The 16,152-nt window shown below is 38.9% G+C and overlaps 1 protein-coding gene across 4 annotated transcripts in view; it reads left to right on the top strand.

Moving 5' to 3' along the window:
* Positions 1–16,152, top strand: part of CEP350 (centrosomal protein 350) — a 75,309-nt gene that overhangs the window by 14,334 nt on the left and 44,823 nt on the right. For 3 of the 4 annotated variants that reach the window (XM_065674052.1, XM_065674050.1, XM_065674054.1), the window contains exons 6-14: positions 1,174–1,790; positions 2,271–2,381; positions 6,128–6,241; positions 9,675–9,818; positions 10,646–11,301; positions 11,953–12,074; positions 12,150–13,213; positions 14,488–14,641; positions 15,866–16,029. In XM_065674052.1, the coding sequence (XP_065530124.1) occupies positions 1,174–1,790; positions 2,271–2,381; positions 6,128–6,241; positions 9,675–9,818; positions 10,646–11,301; positions 11,953–12,074; positions 12,150–13,213; positions 14,488–14,641; positions 15,866–16,029 (3,146 nt within the window). The remainder of the gene's footprint in view (positions 1–1,173; positions 1,791–2,270; positions 2,382–6,127; positions 6,242–9,674; positions 9,819–10,645; positions 11,302–11,952; positions 12,075–12,149; positions 13,214–14,487; positions 14,642–15,865; positions 16,030–16,152) is intronic. The other variant, XM_065674051.1, reaches the window with a different exon arrangement.

The following is a 16,152-nucleotide window of genomic DNA, read 5'->3' as shown; positions in this document are numbered from 1 at the left end:
GCTGATGTGTAATCTTTGGTCAGTTTTATTGTCTTCCCTATCTGCAATAACTTCAGTTATTTGTTTCAAAACTACATAGTAAATTTAATGGAATTCAGGGAAAGCAAGAAAATGAGAGCAGCTAGACTCATGCTGTTACATCCAGGTGGAAAGAATGGCTTTTTTACAGTAAAAAGAACTGTGTGGCACTGGGGGCGTTAATTTGGGAAGTAACATCAGAGCTGCTAGGTTAACATACTACTCCTGCTCTGAGAGCAGCCTGTAGTCAATGCTTACAGTGTGCATAAGTAAACAAAATCCAGAAAGCCAGAATAATGGGTAGAACAATCTGCTTGTCTGTATATTTATCTATACTTTTGGTGAAATTTTGTGCATTTAAACCATGCAACTGTTATGTTGGTTGGTAATGATTAGTGCACTATGTAACAGCAGTGTGCTATTAGAGAAAGAGCGATAGACAATTTCACAAGTACAGCGTTATGACTTGGCTTCAGGTCAGTTCTTTAAACATACTTGCTGAAGAAGCAAACCAGGTAGCTTAAGTGCCAGATTTTAATATCTTCAGCCCTTCATTGGCGAAAACATTAAATACATTATATACAAAATGCTAAGAGATCCTTAGTTTGAATTTTTAAGCTCTCAGTAGGCTTTACACTTGTTGCAATACATCCAGTTCAGTCTGAAGCGCTTGTCAGGGGTTTGCCTTTTTAATGCTCACATACAGGACAGGGTTTTCTTGTGCATTTTGTTTTCTCAGCTAATGACTGTGCTGTCAAGAAGCGGGGCATTGCTTTGTTTTAGAAAATGGATATTAATTATACTTCTCAAGTTTTACACTTTTTTTTTTAATGTAAAGGTGTTTTTAAACTGAGGGACAACATTACTGTTTGCTGATTTTCTACATAACCTAAGTTCAGCTTTTCAACTTTCTGTCTGAACATGACTATATATAGAGTGCAGAAAATGAAATCTTTAACAGGAACCCTCTTTCAGTTTCATCACGCTTGCACTATTAAATGTGTGGTGATCAAACTTTAAAAGAGCTTACCTTTAAAGTGGAGATGAGGTATAGGAAGTCATTCTTACAGTTAATGAATATGTTGATTGCTGGGTTGGAAGGTCATACAGTTGTATTTCTGATGGTGACTTCTTTTTTTCCTTCTGTTACATCAGGGATACATACAGTTCTCTGTCTTATCATGGTTCCAGCCAACTTGAGGCCGATCAATTGCTCTCTAGTTTGGACTTCAGCGAAGCACAAGGGAAGATGGAAATAATAGGCCGTATGATACATGACCGAGATGAGCAGCATCTACACAGCAGAGATTTTGAAAGCCCATGTTCTTCTGCTGCAGGCGAGACTGTTGTTAGGTATTTGAATGACCGACCAGCAATTGATGCCTTGCAGAATAATGAGGCATTTCTTAAGGTTGCAACACCTCCAAGACTGGATGAGGAAAAAAATAGTGGCTCTGGAGGAGATGAGAGTAGCACTAAAACTCCTCAGAGTAACACATCCCAGGACAGTGAACTGAAAGCATCTTCCTCTTCTGCCACCAGTACTTCTAGTGCTCATAGGCTGGAGATTTTGAAGCGGCAACAGCATGATGCTAAGTTGGAGAAGCTGAAGGAGCGGATTCGGAAGCAGTGGGAGCATTCTGAAGAGTTGGGTGGCAGAGGGCAGCGCTCAGGCTATGTTGAGCAGCCTGTTGTGATCACAAACATGGAGAATACAGTAACTCCCAAAGTCAGGAAAGTGGCAACTGCACCTGCTGCTCCATCATACAGAGGTACGGAGGTGCAGAATCCCTCTCTGTTGGTTATACATGGTGAAGGAGTGGAGTTCAATTCATTGAGCAACATGTCAAAGCATGGATGTGACTCATAACTGTGTTTGGCAGTACGGAAATGAAATAGCATGGTTTGATCGAAGATATGGACAAGAAAAAAAGGAAATTACTGCCTATTTACAGAAGTGTGGATTCTTTTGAAATTTTTCCTGTCTCATTCCGCATTACTATATAAAAAAAAAGCACACTGTATTAGCATTTAATTTTATTTTAGTATGGTTCTTTTATGGTCCCAGAGCGTATTGATTGAGAAAGCCTTTCACATTTTTAATAATCTTTTCTTCACGCAGTCTACTGTTTTTCAACTGTGCGCAACTGCCAAACTTTCTCACTTGGCAATTTCCCACCCCTTCCACCCTGAGAAAGCTTTATTTACATCTTGTTGCAGTTATTTTAAACTCTTAAATTGTTTATTTTCAGGTTTCAATCCTGCTGAAACAAGAATTCGCACTCCAGATGGGAAGATCTGGCAGGAGGAAAAATTTCACATTAGTCGGGAGTTGTATAGAGATATAGCACTACAGTTAACAGGTGAGACACAAACTGAATTGATTAAACCACACAACCTGTTCTTAAGAGGCAGAGAAGTATATTTTGAACAAGTCTGCAAAGTCCTGGAAACAACAAATTGGAGCAATGAGTGTTAAATATATTGTATTCTTTACACGGGAGGAGTAACTCATTGAACACTAAAATGAATAAAAAAATCCATCTCCCCATTCTCTCATTAAAATACTTTTAATAGGAAACCAATACTGAAAAGAATCAAATGATGGCTTTTCTTTGAAATAGACAAAAAAAAACAAACCACAAACAACTCTTTGTTAGAACAATTGTCATTTAAGTTTGTAGCTTCTTTATATGTGTCTGCATGAATGAATGCAATTTCCTGTTAAAAGCACAAGGCAATCTACTTTTGGTTTTGATGAAACGTGTATTATCCCATGGGAACAATTGGGGGTTATTTTTGGCATTTTTAACACCATTAATGTGATACAGTGTTATGTTGGAGCCTGCATTCTGCATACTTCAGTATGTTATTAACACATTGTTGGACCTGAAGCTGCTGTAGGAATTGTTAGTGGTTTAGTTGGAACATATAGGTAGGTAAAGGGGAGGTGGGAGTTTGCTGTAGAAAGTCCCCGGGAATCCTTATTTAAAATGGAGTAGGTAGCCTACAGTAAGGGTGGTGGTGGGATTATATGGCATTAAGTTGATTTAATATCTCTGAACTTGTAGAACTGTATTATAACAAGTTTTGAAGTTGTTGGAGAAATTTGTATCCTAGAGATTTGCCCACATGCACTTTTTTTAGAGATCTCTTACCTGAATTCCTCGAGGAGGGGGAGGACAGGTACATCAGAGAAGATTTCTTAAATCTTGTAAATATTCTATATTTTATTTCCTCTACAACTTTTACCTTCAGTATTATAAGGCATGGATAGGAGATGGGGTGGGAGACTGAGTGACTTTGCACTGAGAAAATAACAGAATGTGTTAACTTTGGGATTTATTCCACATGAAGATGTAAGAAGGCATCTTGAATGCTAAAAGCTTGGAAAACTGTTACTCAATCCTCTTTGCCTAGTGGTCTTTTGAAAAACATTAAATATCATTGTTGCAAAATGGCATCACAGGAGAAAAGATCTCTTTCTAGGTGACGAGTTCATTTAGCAACAAAGTATTGTGATACTTGAAGCTGTAAGCAAAAATAATAAAAAACCTGTATTTACTTAACTAATACTGCTAAAAAAATCAAAACAGTGATACGTGCTTTATGTCCTCAAATGTACTGCTCCAAGACACAGTCTTTAATAGTTTTTCAGTTTGGAAAACTGTAGTACGATTGGCAGCTCATTTCTCTGGGTGATCATTTCTAGGATGCTCAAGTGTGCATTTTGATTTGCTAGGCTGGTTACAGTGGCGTGCTGTAAGGTTGAATTGCTTTTGACTGACTTGGGAGAGGGGGAGGAGATCAGGGAATGGAAAATAAAATCCCTTAAAAGCCTATAGTTTTGCAGCTTAAGAATTTGTGTATTAAAAATAACCTTTCTTATTGGTCAATACATTCAAGACCAGAGGAGTGTGTGATGAGTTTGTAAACTTGTAGGTGTCTTTGTATGCTGATAGTATAGTGGCTGGTATAGAAATTATCAGATTTCAGTACAGCTTGACAAGATGCTGAGGAATTTTTCTGGAATCACTCATAAAAAAGCTCTTCTTCAGAAAGAAGAGCCACTTCTTTTCAGTAAAGTTGTTTTTCAAATACTCTATTCAGCATCAGCCTATGAAAGTAGTGAAGCCTATGAAAATTTCCAAAGATTTTTAATCTGCACTAGCATTTAATTTTTTGGGTTTTTGTAGTTTTGACAAGCAAAATATAAATAATCAATGTGCTTTTTGTAAAAAATCAGATTTTTTTAGAAGTTTCATTGAAGAGGCCTTATTAAAAAGGCATTTGAATAATGTGTTCAGTGGACTTCTGCCTACAAAAGGAAGGAGCTGTGCGTGTGTTCACCCATACTCTTGTCTTGATGCCGTGCAAAGAACAGCTGTTATGGAACATGTCTTCTTTCTGACCTGAAAAGATAATATTGAATAGCTGATTCCAAGCAATCAAATGCTGATGCTGTACATAATATATTCTCTAAATGTGTTTTTAGGTTTTTATATTATCTATGTGTTAATTCTGTATTAAAGTTACAGCCTAGAGTTTTGGGTGCGTACAGTCAGTTGTATCAAAAGTGTTCCGTGTTCTGTGGTGCTAAAATAAGCTATAATATCTCTTATATCTTCAGAAGCATTGTTCTTTACTGTAACAAGATTTTTACATGTAAGTGTAGACAATACAGAACGTCTTTTTCTTTGTTTAGCAGTTAGGCTGAAGGACGTTGTATGGAACCCAAGCTTCCAGTAATTCTGTCTGAAAGATGTTCAGGACTTGCAGTACTAAAACAAAACTGCTATAATATGAATAGAGTGAGTGGGAGGCAGCCTGCAGTTTCCTGGTATCAGGAAGGAACTGTTTTTCACTGGAAGAGGTGAGGAGGCAAGCTAGACTTCTGTAAATGCAGTCACTGAGGCCACTGGTACTTGATGCATTTATTCTGTCTTCCCTGCACTTGTAAGCCTCAAAGACGACTGGAAAATTTGTAAGGAAAGGTTGTTAAAAGGGAGAAAGACTCTTAAAATTCCTTTCCTACATCCTTTAGTAAGACCTGTTGTTCTGTCTGTTATAGTTCCTATGGACATCCATTAGAGAGCAGATTCAGCTGAAATTAGGGATTGTAAAAGTTAGTATTGGCATCTAAATAAAGCTTCAGGTGTATCCATGGATAGGTTATTTTAGTTTGTCAATCACACTCTTTCTAAAGGGGAACAGGAAAACAAGTGATTGTAATGGCCATGGAGTGCCTTATCTACAGATCATATCAGGATTGAGAGCATCTTCAAGGCATGCAGACTGAAGTGCTTTAAGAAATCTTTGAACATGTCCAGTGTAGACTGCTGAGACTGAATATATAGCTTGCCTCTCCTTCTTGAGCAATGCTAGTCTCTGCTTTGTACCCTGGGGAGCTGGGAAACCCACTCAGTGGGGTGGTGGTTGAGCCACATTTCTGGTTTCCTTTTTTTGCCCCAACATGAGAACATGGTAAAATATGACTTTATCTTTGGTAAGTGTTCCTGGCATCTCCAAAGCCTAAAACCTAACTGTGTTGTAGATGAGGGCTTAAGTGATACTGAATAATTCTGCATTGCTGGGTGAATTCTGTGACAAGTTAGCAGAAAGTAGAGTACACGGGTATCCCATCTTTCATGCTGCAGCATGGCAGCAGCGAGTGAATGTGCTGTCATGTGTTAAAGTGGAAGCAGCAGCCTGTGCGTTTCAGAAGTTGAAGGTACTACGTGTTCTTGTGGAACATTAATACTGACAAAGGTAATATCTGCAGTAGAAGCGAACCAACAGTTGTTCCTGCCAAACTGTTAGCATTTCTTTTAAAATTTAACATGAACTTTGTAAAGATCTGTTATGGCATTGCTGTGTGTTTGCTTCATTCCAGTGGGTAGGTAAACAACACGATTTAAAGTTTTCATGCTACCAGGATTTTAAAATGCTGGACTGGGAGTAGTTGGTCTCAACATATAATGTGGGACAGTCAGTGAATTTTACTGTGTTTTTTCCGAGTTCCCTTTTTTTTAGGTAAATGTTGAAGCAAGCTTGTTATTCTATGTTGTTTTCTGTGGGATATCACTTAACAGCTTTTGTTTCTTTTTAGAGCATTCAACAGTGAAAGGAAAACCTAGTGAGAAAAACAAAGAGAAAAAAGCAACCAGACCAGTGCGGAAAGTACAAAAACTGACACGGTTGTCAAGTCCAGAGTCCAGACAAGGTGACTAGCTCTACTGTAGAGCGAAGGCTGTCGCTTGTCCTTCAGAGATGAGTTGTCTCAAGAAATAAAGAGAAATTAAAGCATGTTACTTTCCAAGTCTTCTCAGATATGTGACAGTGCTATTGTAGTGTGTTTGTAGACTAATATGCTGCATTGGGGATGTGTGTGTTTTTGTTACTGGTTGGTTGGCTGTATGGGCTACTTTTTGTTTGTTTTAATTTTCTGCCTTTCCACTTGCTGTGCGCACTCTATGGAAACTGCTAAAGAGTGTGTGTTTCTTGGGGTGTGGGGGTTTGTATCCTTAGATATCAGTCAGGATAACACAGACAAATGTAGCAATAGCTCTGTTTGGATCCTTCTTCTATTTTGCTTGTGTCAAAGCTGATTAGTGCCTTCTCAACTAATGTTGAGAAGAGGAATGGCGATTATATTGAAATCAGTGCCAGTGGGATTTGCCAGGTTGGCCTCCTCTGCAAAGAGGGGCTGCAGTAAAAGCTGTTCACTTGCATGATTGCTCAGCGGAGAAGCAAAAAACAGATGTCCTTCTGGCTTTTCTTTGGCTGTTGCCCTTCTGTGTCCTTTGTCAAGTTGTTGCTGTCCTGCACCCTCATTTCTGGCTTGACCCATTCCTGGCTTTTTAAGTTAGTGAAACTTATAAAAACCTGTTCCTTGACAAGACTTACAGATTTTGATATTTATAAAGGAATGTTTATTTCTTTAACCAATTAAGATTTTTTTCCACTGTTGTCTGATATTTTCACTGTCTATGAAGTAAAATTAAAGTATTAGGAGAAGATGATGTGAGATTACTATAAGGCACTCCTCTACAGTAGAAAATTAAGTTAACTATATGTGGAATTCTGTCAGCACTTCTTAGTTTTCCAGTAATGTTAATCTTTGATTGTGTGTAGCGAAAGAATTAGGAAGACTTCCATATCTGCTTTGCATTTGGTTTTATTTTTCATACAAAGTAAGGGGTTATGACTGCAATCCCATTACAGAGCAACATTTTTTTCTTTGAATACATGAAGTATTGGGTATCTCTTGCAGCTCTAAAGATTTGATTTCTCCTTACATACAGTGACCCATAATTGGTAAATACTTTGTTTAAAAAAAAAAAAAAAAAAGCTTTAAAAAAATCATTGTGCTGCAAGCTGTAAATCATGAAGCTGCACGTGACTATTTTGTGGTAATGAATCATAGAACCATAGAATAGTTAGGGTTGGAAAGGACCTTAAGATCATCTAGTTCCAACCCCCCTGCCATGGGCAGGAACACCTCACACTAAACCATGTCACCCAAGGCTCTGTCTAACCTGGCTTTGAACATCACCAGGGATGGAGCAATCACAGCTTTCCTGGGCAGCCCATTCCAGTGCCTCACCACCCTCACAGTAAAGAACTTCTTCCTTATATCCAATCTAAACTTCTCCTGTTTAAGTTTTAACCCATTATCCCTTGTCCTATCACTACAGTCCCTAATGAAGAGTCGCTCCCCAGCATCCTTATAAGCCACCTTCAGATACTGGAAGGCTGCTATGAGGTCTCCACGCAGCCTTCTCTTCTCCAGCCTGAACAGCCCCATCTTTCTCAGCCTGTCACTTAAAGTGATAATACGGATTTGCTCCTTCCTGTGCTGATCAGTTCATACATAAGGAATGAAACTATCTGAACTTACATATTTGCGACAGTTCCAGGTGATGGGGGAGCACAAAGGTTGCTTCAAGTTTTAGTGACAATGACTATTCTCCATAATGGATTAAATATGAGGAGAATGATGTCCTGAAATCCCTAGAAGACAACAAGCATAACTAAGTGGTATATCTGTGATGGTCTGTCCTCCTCCAGTCATAGCAATAAGAAAATGCTTTACATAGCCAAGGCTATAAATAGCCAGAGCTCATGTTCCGCTCTGTTAGCGTGTTTTAGTTCAAACAGCTGACTTGAAATGGAAGATGAGAGTTTACACTGCCTTTTTAAATGCACACAGAAGTAATGGAGAACAGTGAGTTCCACAAGAGAACCTCTTTGACTGATACCTCTGTTTCAAAGAGGCTTGTAGTGACATATTTCAAGTGACAGATTTATAAAATACTTCAGTAATTTACAATGCAAGCAAAGAATACTGTTAGTAAATGGAAGAATAGTGGGCTATAGGCTTCTGACTGAGCAAGTTTCGTCCTGGTTTAAAATAACAAAACGAAAAGGGGGTTGGAGGGTGGAAATTAAGGACTGGGATTATTGAAACACCGTTGTTCTGCTGTCCTGGATTTCATTTGAAGTTGCTTTGGATTTTATATTCAAGTCCTGTTGGGCCCAGACAACAGTCTCTCTTACTCTGGCTGTGTTGTTTTCACGCTGCAGTGTCTGGGTTTGTTTAGTCAGTCCTGTCAGAGGTGGAACCTGAAACTGAATGGTTAGAAAGCACCTGCAGATTGTGTATTAAAAGTTAGGTACTTTTCTAGCAATAAGATACTGCTAAATTGTCTGAAGTAGGTTATTAATGGTTTTATTTTTTTATATGATGCTTTTCTCCAGAGCACTTTAAGGTCATTATTAAACAAATAATAGTAAAAAAAAAAATAACAATATTGGAAGTTGGTGGGATGAAAGGTGAGCTGAATAACAGCATTTGATCAAACCAATATTAGGTAAAGAAGCCATGATACCCAGTTTTTTATCATCTAATTATATGTGGGTTGGTATAATAATAACCTTTTGATTTGGCTTCTGTCACTTACAAGGTAGTCTGCTCTTGAATTAAGTATCAACTAATAGCGTTTATTTTAAATACTTTCAGTCATGGTATGGAAATCCCAGATAGAGGACAGAATGAATGTTAGCATTGGCTTAGAACAACTGCTGCTCTCTGTTTTTTCTAACCTCTCCCAAGACACATATTGCAACAGTTACCTAAAAATTTCTGAAGGTTGTTTTTTCCCCTTAGAATAACAACCAACCTTCTTTTTGTATGAAGGTGAATTGTTCTTTATCTCCCACCTTTATTGTTGTTCTTTTTCTGTTCCTTTTGTTTATTGTTCTTATTTTCCTTATTTGAGTGAAGATGAACAGCTTCTTCTCAGACCTCTACAGATATTTCCCCTCACCCCAGTAACATTTGCTTATATGGTTTAGACCTATGTAACTCCCCCCCCCCCTTTTTTTTTTCTTTTTTAAATCAATTTTTGTAGGGCATTAATGTGCTACAGTGGGGTTTGGATTTTTAGCTTGTGTTATGCATAGGCATGAAGCACTGGTAGTTGTGTGAGCTGTTGAGTGTCTTTGTGGTACATTAATGTTAATGACATAACTGCAGTCCTACCACTTATGCGGAACTAAATGGCATAGAAATAATCTGTGGTTGCAATAAATATTGTTTGATATGTTGGAAAATCCATCTGATGCTTGACTTTTATTTATTACTTACCGTGCAGGTGGAAACTATGTAATAAATGCATCCTCCTGGCGGGAGGGACAAAAGCTAGTAAAAAAGATACTGGGTCCGGCTCCCAGAATAGAACAGGACAGAAGAGCTGTATCTAGTGACAGAACAGGACGAGAGAGAGCTGCCAAGACTGGTAAGTTGTACTTTTATCGCTGGACTTTTTAATTTTTATTTTTTTTTTACTACTTTATTACATAACACTGTGTGTCTGCAGAATAAAGCAGACTTCTGAGATAGAATGAAATCATGTGCTTATTTTAATAACTCCTATTTTTAACCTGGGATTTGGGGGAGGGATTTTGCTCATGTCCACAGTTGTGATGCATAACCTCTCTTTCTGGATGGATTATGAGCTTTGCTTGGTGTCATGGGAAGCTTACCCTGTGAATATGACTTCAGGTAAATTACATGCTGCAAAGGCACTCAGGAAAAGATGGGGGTAGGTTTGCAACAAAAAAATAGATCACCTGCAGTCAGTCTTTACCTCTTGAAGCTAGTGAGGAAAGGAATGGCTAGCAGTGGTCCACAGGCCCGATGAACTTTCCAGATATGCTGTATATAATATGTAAGCTAGAGTTGGGCATCCCTGTTTTACAGGAATTGGGGTTCTTCCGGATACTATCCCATCATCTATGTGCATCATAAATCTTCACTTACTCCTCCACCAACCCTTTTTAGAATTCATGCAGAATCTCAGACAGCGCAAGTAAGGAATGGTGGTAGCTGCTGTGCTTCTTACTGCCCGTGAGGTGGTGAGGCTGGCTAAGACTATAAAGGGTGTGAGCTCAGTTGAAGCAAAGGCTACTGTATTCAGATTATGACACTGAATGAAGCAAAAGCACATTTACAGTGAGACTTGTGCTCCTCCCTCATCCCCACGTTTGCAGCTGTTGCAATGTTCTCATGTAATTTCCTAAATTTTATTTTTACCTGAAATATGTGACTAGTCTTATTCTTTAGCAGGCTGTATTGGAAGGACAGGTTCAGATTCTAGATTGGATGTTACCTGTAAAACCTCTTCAAGAAGTTTTGAAAGGTCAAGAAGTAAAGTACGTTCCGAGAATAATCTGAAGAAACTGGAAGCTGCTCTTCCAGATGATAAGCAAGAAGATCATGCCTCTGTAAATAAGGACTTCCTGCCCATAGAGATACGTGGAATTCTTGATGACTTGCAGCTGGATTCCATGAGTACAAAGCAGGAGAAGGATGGCGAAAAGCAGAATCAGAAATCTCTTTTGCCCACTCAAAATGCCAGGAGTCACAGTCCAACCAAAAGGAAACCGGACAAGATAGCTGCCAGTGAGGAGCCTCAGGTGATCTCTAAGAAACGTCACTATGATACAGATGAGGTTCGTCAGTACATCATCAGGCAACAAGAGGAGAGGAAAAAAAAGCAGAATGAAGAGAAGAAAGCACAGAAGGAGGCAACGGAACAGAAGAACAAAAGGCTCCAAGAGCTTTACAGAAAGCAGAAGGAGGCTTTTACTAAGGTGAAGAATGTGCCTCCTCCTGAGCCTTCAGCAGCCAAACGGTTACAGGAAACCTATTCTAAGTTATTGCTGGAACGTACGATTTTAGAAGAGCCACCTCAGCTGCCTACAGTGCAGGAAACACAGGTAATAGCTGATTCACTAACTTGTGTTGCAGTTGTTTGCAGGAATAGGAGGTCGTATGTTTAGGAAGGTCATGACTTGGTCCGGTTATCAGCTAAGAAAAAAGATAGGAGGAAAAGTATAGATTTTCTTTAAATATAGTGGTTTTGATCTGGACCCTCCTTACTAGTGGCTGCTTTTTGTCACAGCAAGGCCTATAAGAAAGGTGATTGGAAATCACCTTTCTGTTACAAATAGAAGCAGAATTCTGGATAGTAACTAAAAGCAGCTATAAACGTTGTCTGTTAAGAAAACTGAAGTCCAACCCTGAATTAGAGAGCTTTGAGGTTGCTTTCAGTCAGTGCACAGACTTCAACAGTGAGTTAAATTTGCTAATCAGAAACTGAACATGAAAGATTAATATATGGTAAAAGACTAATATCAGTTTGATGTGTTTGGCTGAACTAGTTAAGTATGTAAGCAAAGCTTTTTGCTTTTTTCCCAGTACATTCTGTTGAGACAAAAACATAAACGTCTTGTGTTTTTAAGTCTTTGTGTGGTAGGAAAGATGGGATACTACACTGAGAACTGTAAGCCTTTGCAATTTTAATGAGATGAGCTTCTAAACTCTTACAGATTTTGAAAATTCGTTTTTCTGGTTGTCTTCATTTCTAGCCCAGACCTGGTTATCAGCCATCTGGGGAATCTGACAAAGAAAACAAGGCTCAAGAGCGTCCTCCAAGTGCGTCTTCAAGTAGTGACATGTCGCTTTCGGAACCACAGCAAACGCTGCTGAGGTGAGCCGCTATGGGCCTTTTCTCTTTCTCTCTTTTTAAGTACTACGGTACTTAAATGTTGGCTTTTCATTTCAGGACCGATTTGATGGAGCCTCCATGGATACAGCCAGACAGGCTGAGCCCAAGAGTCCAGCTCTCTCACCCATCAATGCTCATGGGCTCAAGTGGAGGCCCTTGCTCCCAGCACTGGAGTCTGGAGCAGATGGATATTTTGTCAAAGGAGTGTGATGCAGTGTTGGCAGGCAGGAGGAGCCATGCTGCACCCATGGGATCACTGACTTTGATGCCTCAGCTGTACCTGAATCCACCTGCAGCGCAGCAAAACCTCTTAGTGAAACCTACTGCTAACCAATATAAGAGCAAATTAGATCGGATTGAAGCTTTGAAAGCTACAGCTGCTTCGCTTTCTAGCAGGATTGAAAGTGAAGCCAAAAAGTTGGCTGGGGCTGGCATCAATTATGGTACCATGTGGAACTCAGACCATGAGTTCATGCAAGAAAAACAGGATGATGGGCGGTGGGCAAAGGCTGTGAGTCCTCCTGTGAGAGAGGAAAATGAAGATGCTATTTCAGCCAGAATTCAAAAAATGTTGGGTACCTGTATGTCTCATACAGCCTTTGATGACAGCCTTCCTGGTGCAGGCAACCTTAGTGAATTTAAAAAGCTCCCTGACTCTATCAGGCCTCATGCTGATGTACTCAGCCTTGGAATGAGGTCCCCTGCTGCTAACAGGCATGAAGGGATACCAGGGCATTTATGTAAGAGACAGACAGACTCCCTGGGGCATGAAAACCAAGCTTACACTCTGACCAAAGCTGTAATTCCTCATGAGTCCAGCATCGAGTCCATCAGCGAAGGGCCTCTCCCAAGTGACGAAAGCCTCTCTGAAGAGGAAGTAGGGCAGCACAAACAGTCGCCACTAAAAATGCTGGCGACATTAAAGGAGAAGGATTTCTGCATTCGGGAGAGAAATGCATTTGAGCCCATAAAGGAGTTTCAGAAAGCAGCCGAGAAGTATTTGCCACTTTTCACTCAGACAAGTGATGCACACAGCAAGGGGCCATGGGAGGAGCTGGCGAAGGGAAGTCCTCACAGTGTCATCAACATCTTTGCAAAAAGTTATCAACTTCATGGAAAAGGTAAAAATGAAAAAAATTCTCAAAGCTCTTGTGAATTCCTGTTTTCCCAGTTTTACTATTTCACACACTTTGTACTTCACAGGTAAGGCATGTGCTTTTTAGATGTCTCAAACATGAATCTGTGTAAGGCTTTCTCCCTTCACTTTTGAATGATAAATTACTTCCCCTTGCCTTCTTTTGCTGCCTCGTCTATGGAAAAAAAGAGAAAAAGAAAAAAAAAAAACCCGTGCTTTTGGGCTGGAAGAATATTATTTTTATATTAGATTCCTGTGTGGTTCTAGATCAGTAGCTAATTCATATATACTGGGTTACATTTATTAAGGATGCCCATAGTTACGGAATTGTGAACATAAAGTTAATTGTATCCAGAATTGCATGCTAAATCTAAATCGCCCAGAATGCATTTGGAAATGGTCTCCTCACTATGCAAACAGACCCTCTGGTTTGGAATGTGCATCCTCCTATTATGTATGCAGTCTAGATCATCTGTAATAAGATGCCATACCTGTTTCAGTTAAAGCAGAAAGATGAAATGCATGCTTTATGCAGCACTTTATGGCGTAAACATAAGTGCCGTAAACTTGCTATGCAAGAATATAGCTTTACTATGCTGTTGTTGCCGTAAACTTTACTATGCAAGAATATATCTTTACTATACTAGCTTTAGTGGGTGAATGATGTGGTCTTTCCTCATATGAGTTATTTGATAGTGCCTCAAAGTAGTGCAACAATTAAAACTTCGCTAACAATACTGGATCTTGAGAAAATAAGGACAGTCTCTTGTTTAAATGAGCCCTTTTAAGTGTTAATGTCTTAGGGCATGCTTTACAAGTGTCCCATGCAGAGCACTTAATTTGATTTTAATTTTTTGTACAAATTCATTCTTCATTTTACGAATAGTTTCTCTTGCCTTGAGTTCCTAAGTTTGAGGAGTGTTTTCTAAGAAGTTGCTTTTTATCTTCGGCTGGGTTTTTTTCCTTGACTCTTTTTTGCTTCATTTTATTTCCCTTAAATATGATTGCGTTTAAATTTTCTGCATGTGGCTCTACTCAAGCACTGTGCTCTTCAAGAATGTTTTAGCTGGAGTGTGTTAATGTAGTATTCAATTCATAATTTACAAAAAGAGGACTGTGCTTGTTACGTTGCATTAAAACTGCCATGGGACAGCTGCACCGTTTTTCTCCTGTTATAATTCCTGTAGCTTTAATACCTGCTTGATGCACATTGTCATTTTGTGTCCTTTTTGTTTTTTCCTTTCTTTGTCCACACTTTAGTGTTTGATGAAAGGTTGAATGGAGGGTCTGCCCTTCTGCATCCTTTACTCCCTGCTATGAGCCCTCCAGAGAGCGTGGTTTCTTATGAAGATGACTTTGTCTCATCACAGGGAAGTGGCACTTTAACAGACAAAAAGATTGCACGTGACCTCAGGTAGCTGCACGTTAGACTTCTTGTTAAAATCAAAATGCAGATTTCAACAGAAAGTAGTTAATGCAATATTTATTTCACAATATGCTGGATATCATTTCTGTTATGCTGTACGGTAATACTAGTCAAAGTGATGAGGTACAACTTTAGGACCTTTGCAGTTAATATAACAACCAGCATGGTTAAGACATAAAAATTAGAGTCAAATATTCCTGTTCTCTGTCTAATTTTTGTTGTTCGTTAGTCTGGCCAGGTAGCTTTAGGCAAGGATTTTACCCTTTGTAGTCTGGTGAAAATTAGTTCTCCATATTGTGTGGCACCTATCAAGCTCAATTGGTTAGTCTTAGTAATTTGGAAAAATAAAAAAGAAAAATCATTTGAAAATGATAAAATACCTTCAGTACTTTTTAAAAGCCTATAATTGCTTTCAGTAAGGGTTTGGTAATGCTTAGTAATGGGTAGGTAAATTGTCTGTAAGAACTTTTAAAACCTTTCTTTCAGGCTAAAATTTGAAGACTGCAAACCCTAGGCTCTCCATGTTACTACTGACTTCATGTCATGGTCCTGAATTTCTTAAGACCACCCTTTTTCTTTCCTTTTTTTTTTTTCTTTTTTGGATTGAGATATATTTACATCTTCTGGGCACCTCAGAGAAGGCCACAAGTTTTTATACTAGTAATATTTTACCTCAGAAGAAAGGAAGGTAAAAGGCATTTTGCGCCCTGAAAACGAATGCAAAAAAAGGTTTCTGATTAAACTTCTTAATAGGTCTTCTCTTGGTATTATTTGTTATATAATGCGTTGCAGTCTTTTTTTGCAAATCCTTTCTAATCCTTTATCAAAAATCACTGCTATTTCTGTCAGTTGATGATACTTGTATGCCCAGAGATTATTTAAAATGCAGTCTTATTTGGAGTCGTTCTTAAGTTCAGATATGTAGTCAAATAGTTGTGAAGAGTTTGTAGCATTGGAGAGGATGGTTGTTACCCATCTTTTATGGTTTCATATTATTGGAAGCATGTTTCAATATGTTCAGTATCACATCAGACTTTACTAGTGTCTCAGCTGTCATAGTTTTTAATCTTAAAATCAATGCTTTTCAAGTTGGACTAATTAATCTAGTTTTAGCCATCTGTCTCAAATTAAAGTGTAGTGGATTTCTTGTGCACCGTGCAAAGTGGGAGCTGGAAATCCGTAGTTAATCACTGTCAATGTGCCCCTTTTTAGTGTTGCTGGCAGCAGTAATTCAAGCATTCAGGAAGAAGTTGCGAGTAGGAAGTCTCCCCATGAACCTCAGTCTGCAGAGCTTGCTTCTCAGCATTCATCTGGACCACGGTCTGCAGCATCTTCTCGCTCATCTGCTTCCTCTAAAAAGAGAGGGAAAAAGGAACGTAAGTGCAATAATTGACTGTAGCTTACCCAAAGAAAGCTAGGCTTTATTCAGATTATCAACATCAAAGAGACAAATGCATATTTTCTTTATTTAAACCAATAGTGTGCAGAACTGAAAGCTG

The sequence above is a fragment of the Lathamus discolor genome, chromosome 3 (genome assembly GCF_037157495.1).
Source record: "Lathamus discolor isolate bLatDis1 chromosome 3, bLatDis1.hap1, whole genome shotgun sequence".
NCBI lineage: Eukaryota > Metazoa > Chordata > Aves > Psittaciformes > Psittacidae > Lathamus > Lathamus discolor.
Note: the sequence above shows the minus strand (reverse complement) of the source record. Positions and strands in the feature narration are given on the sequence as shown.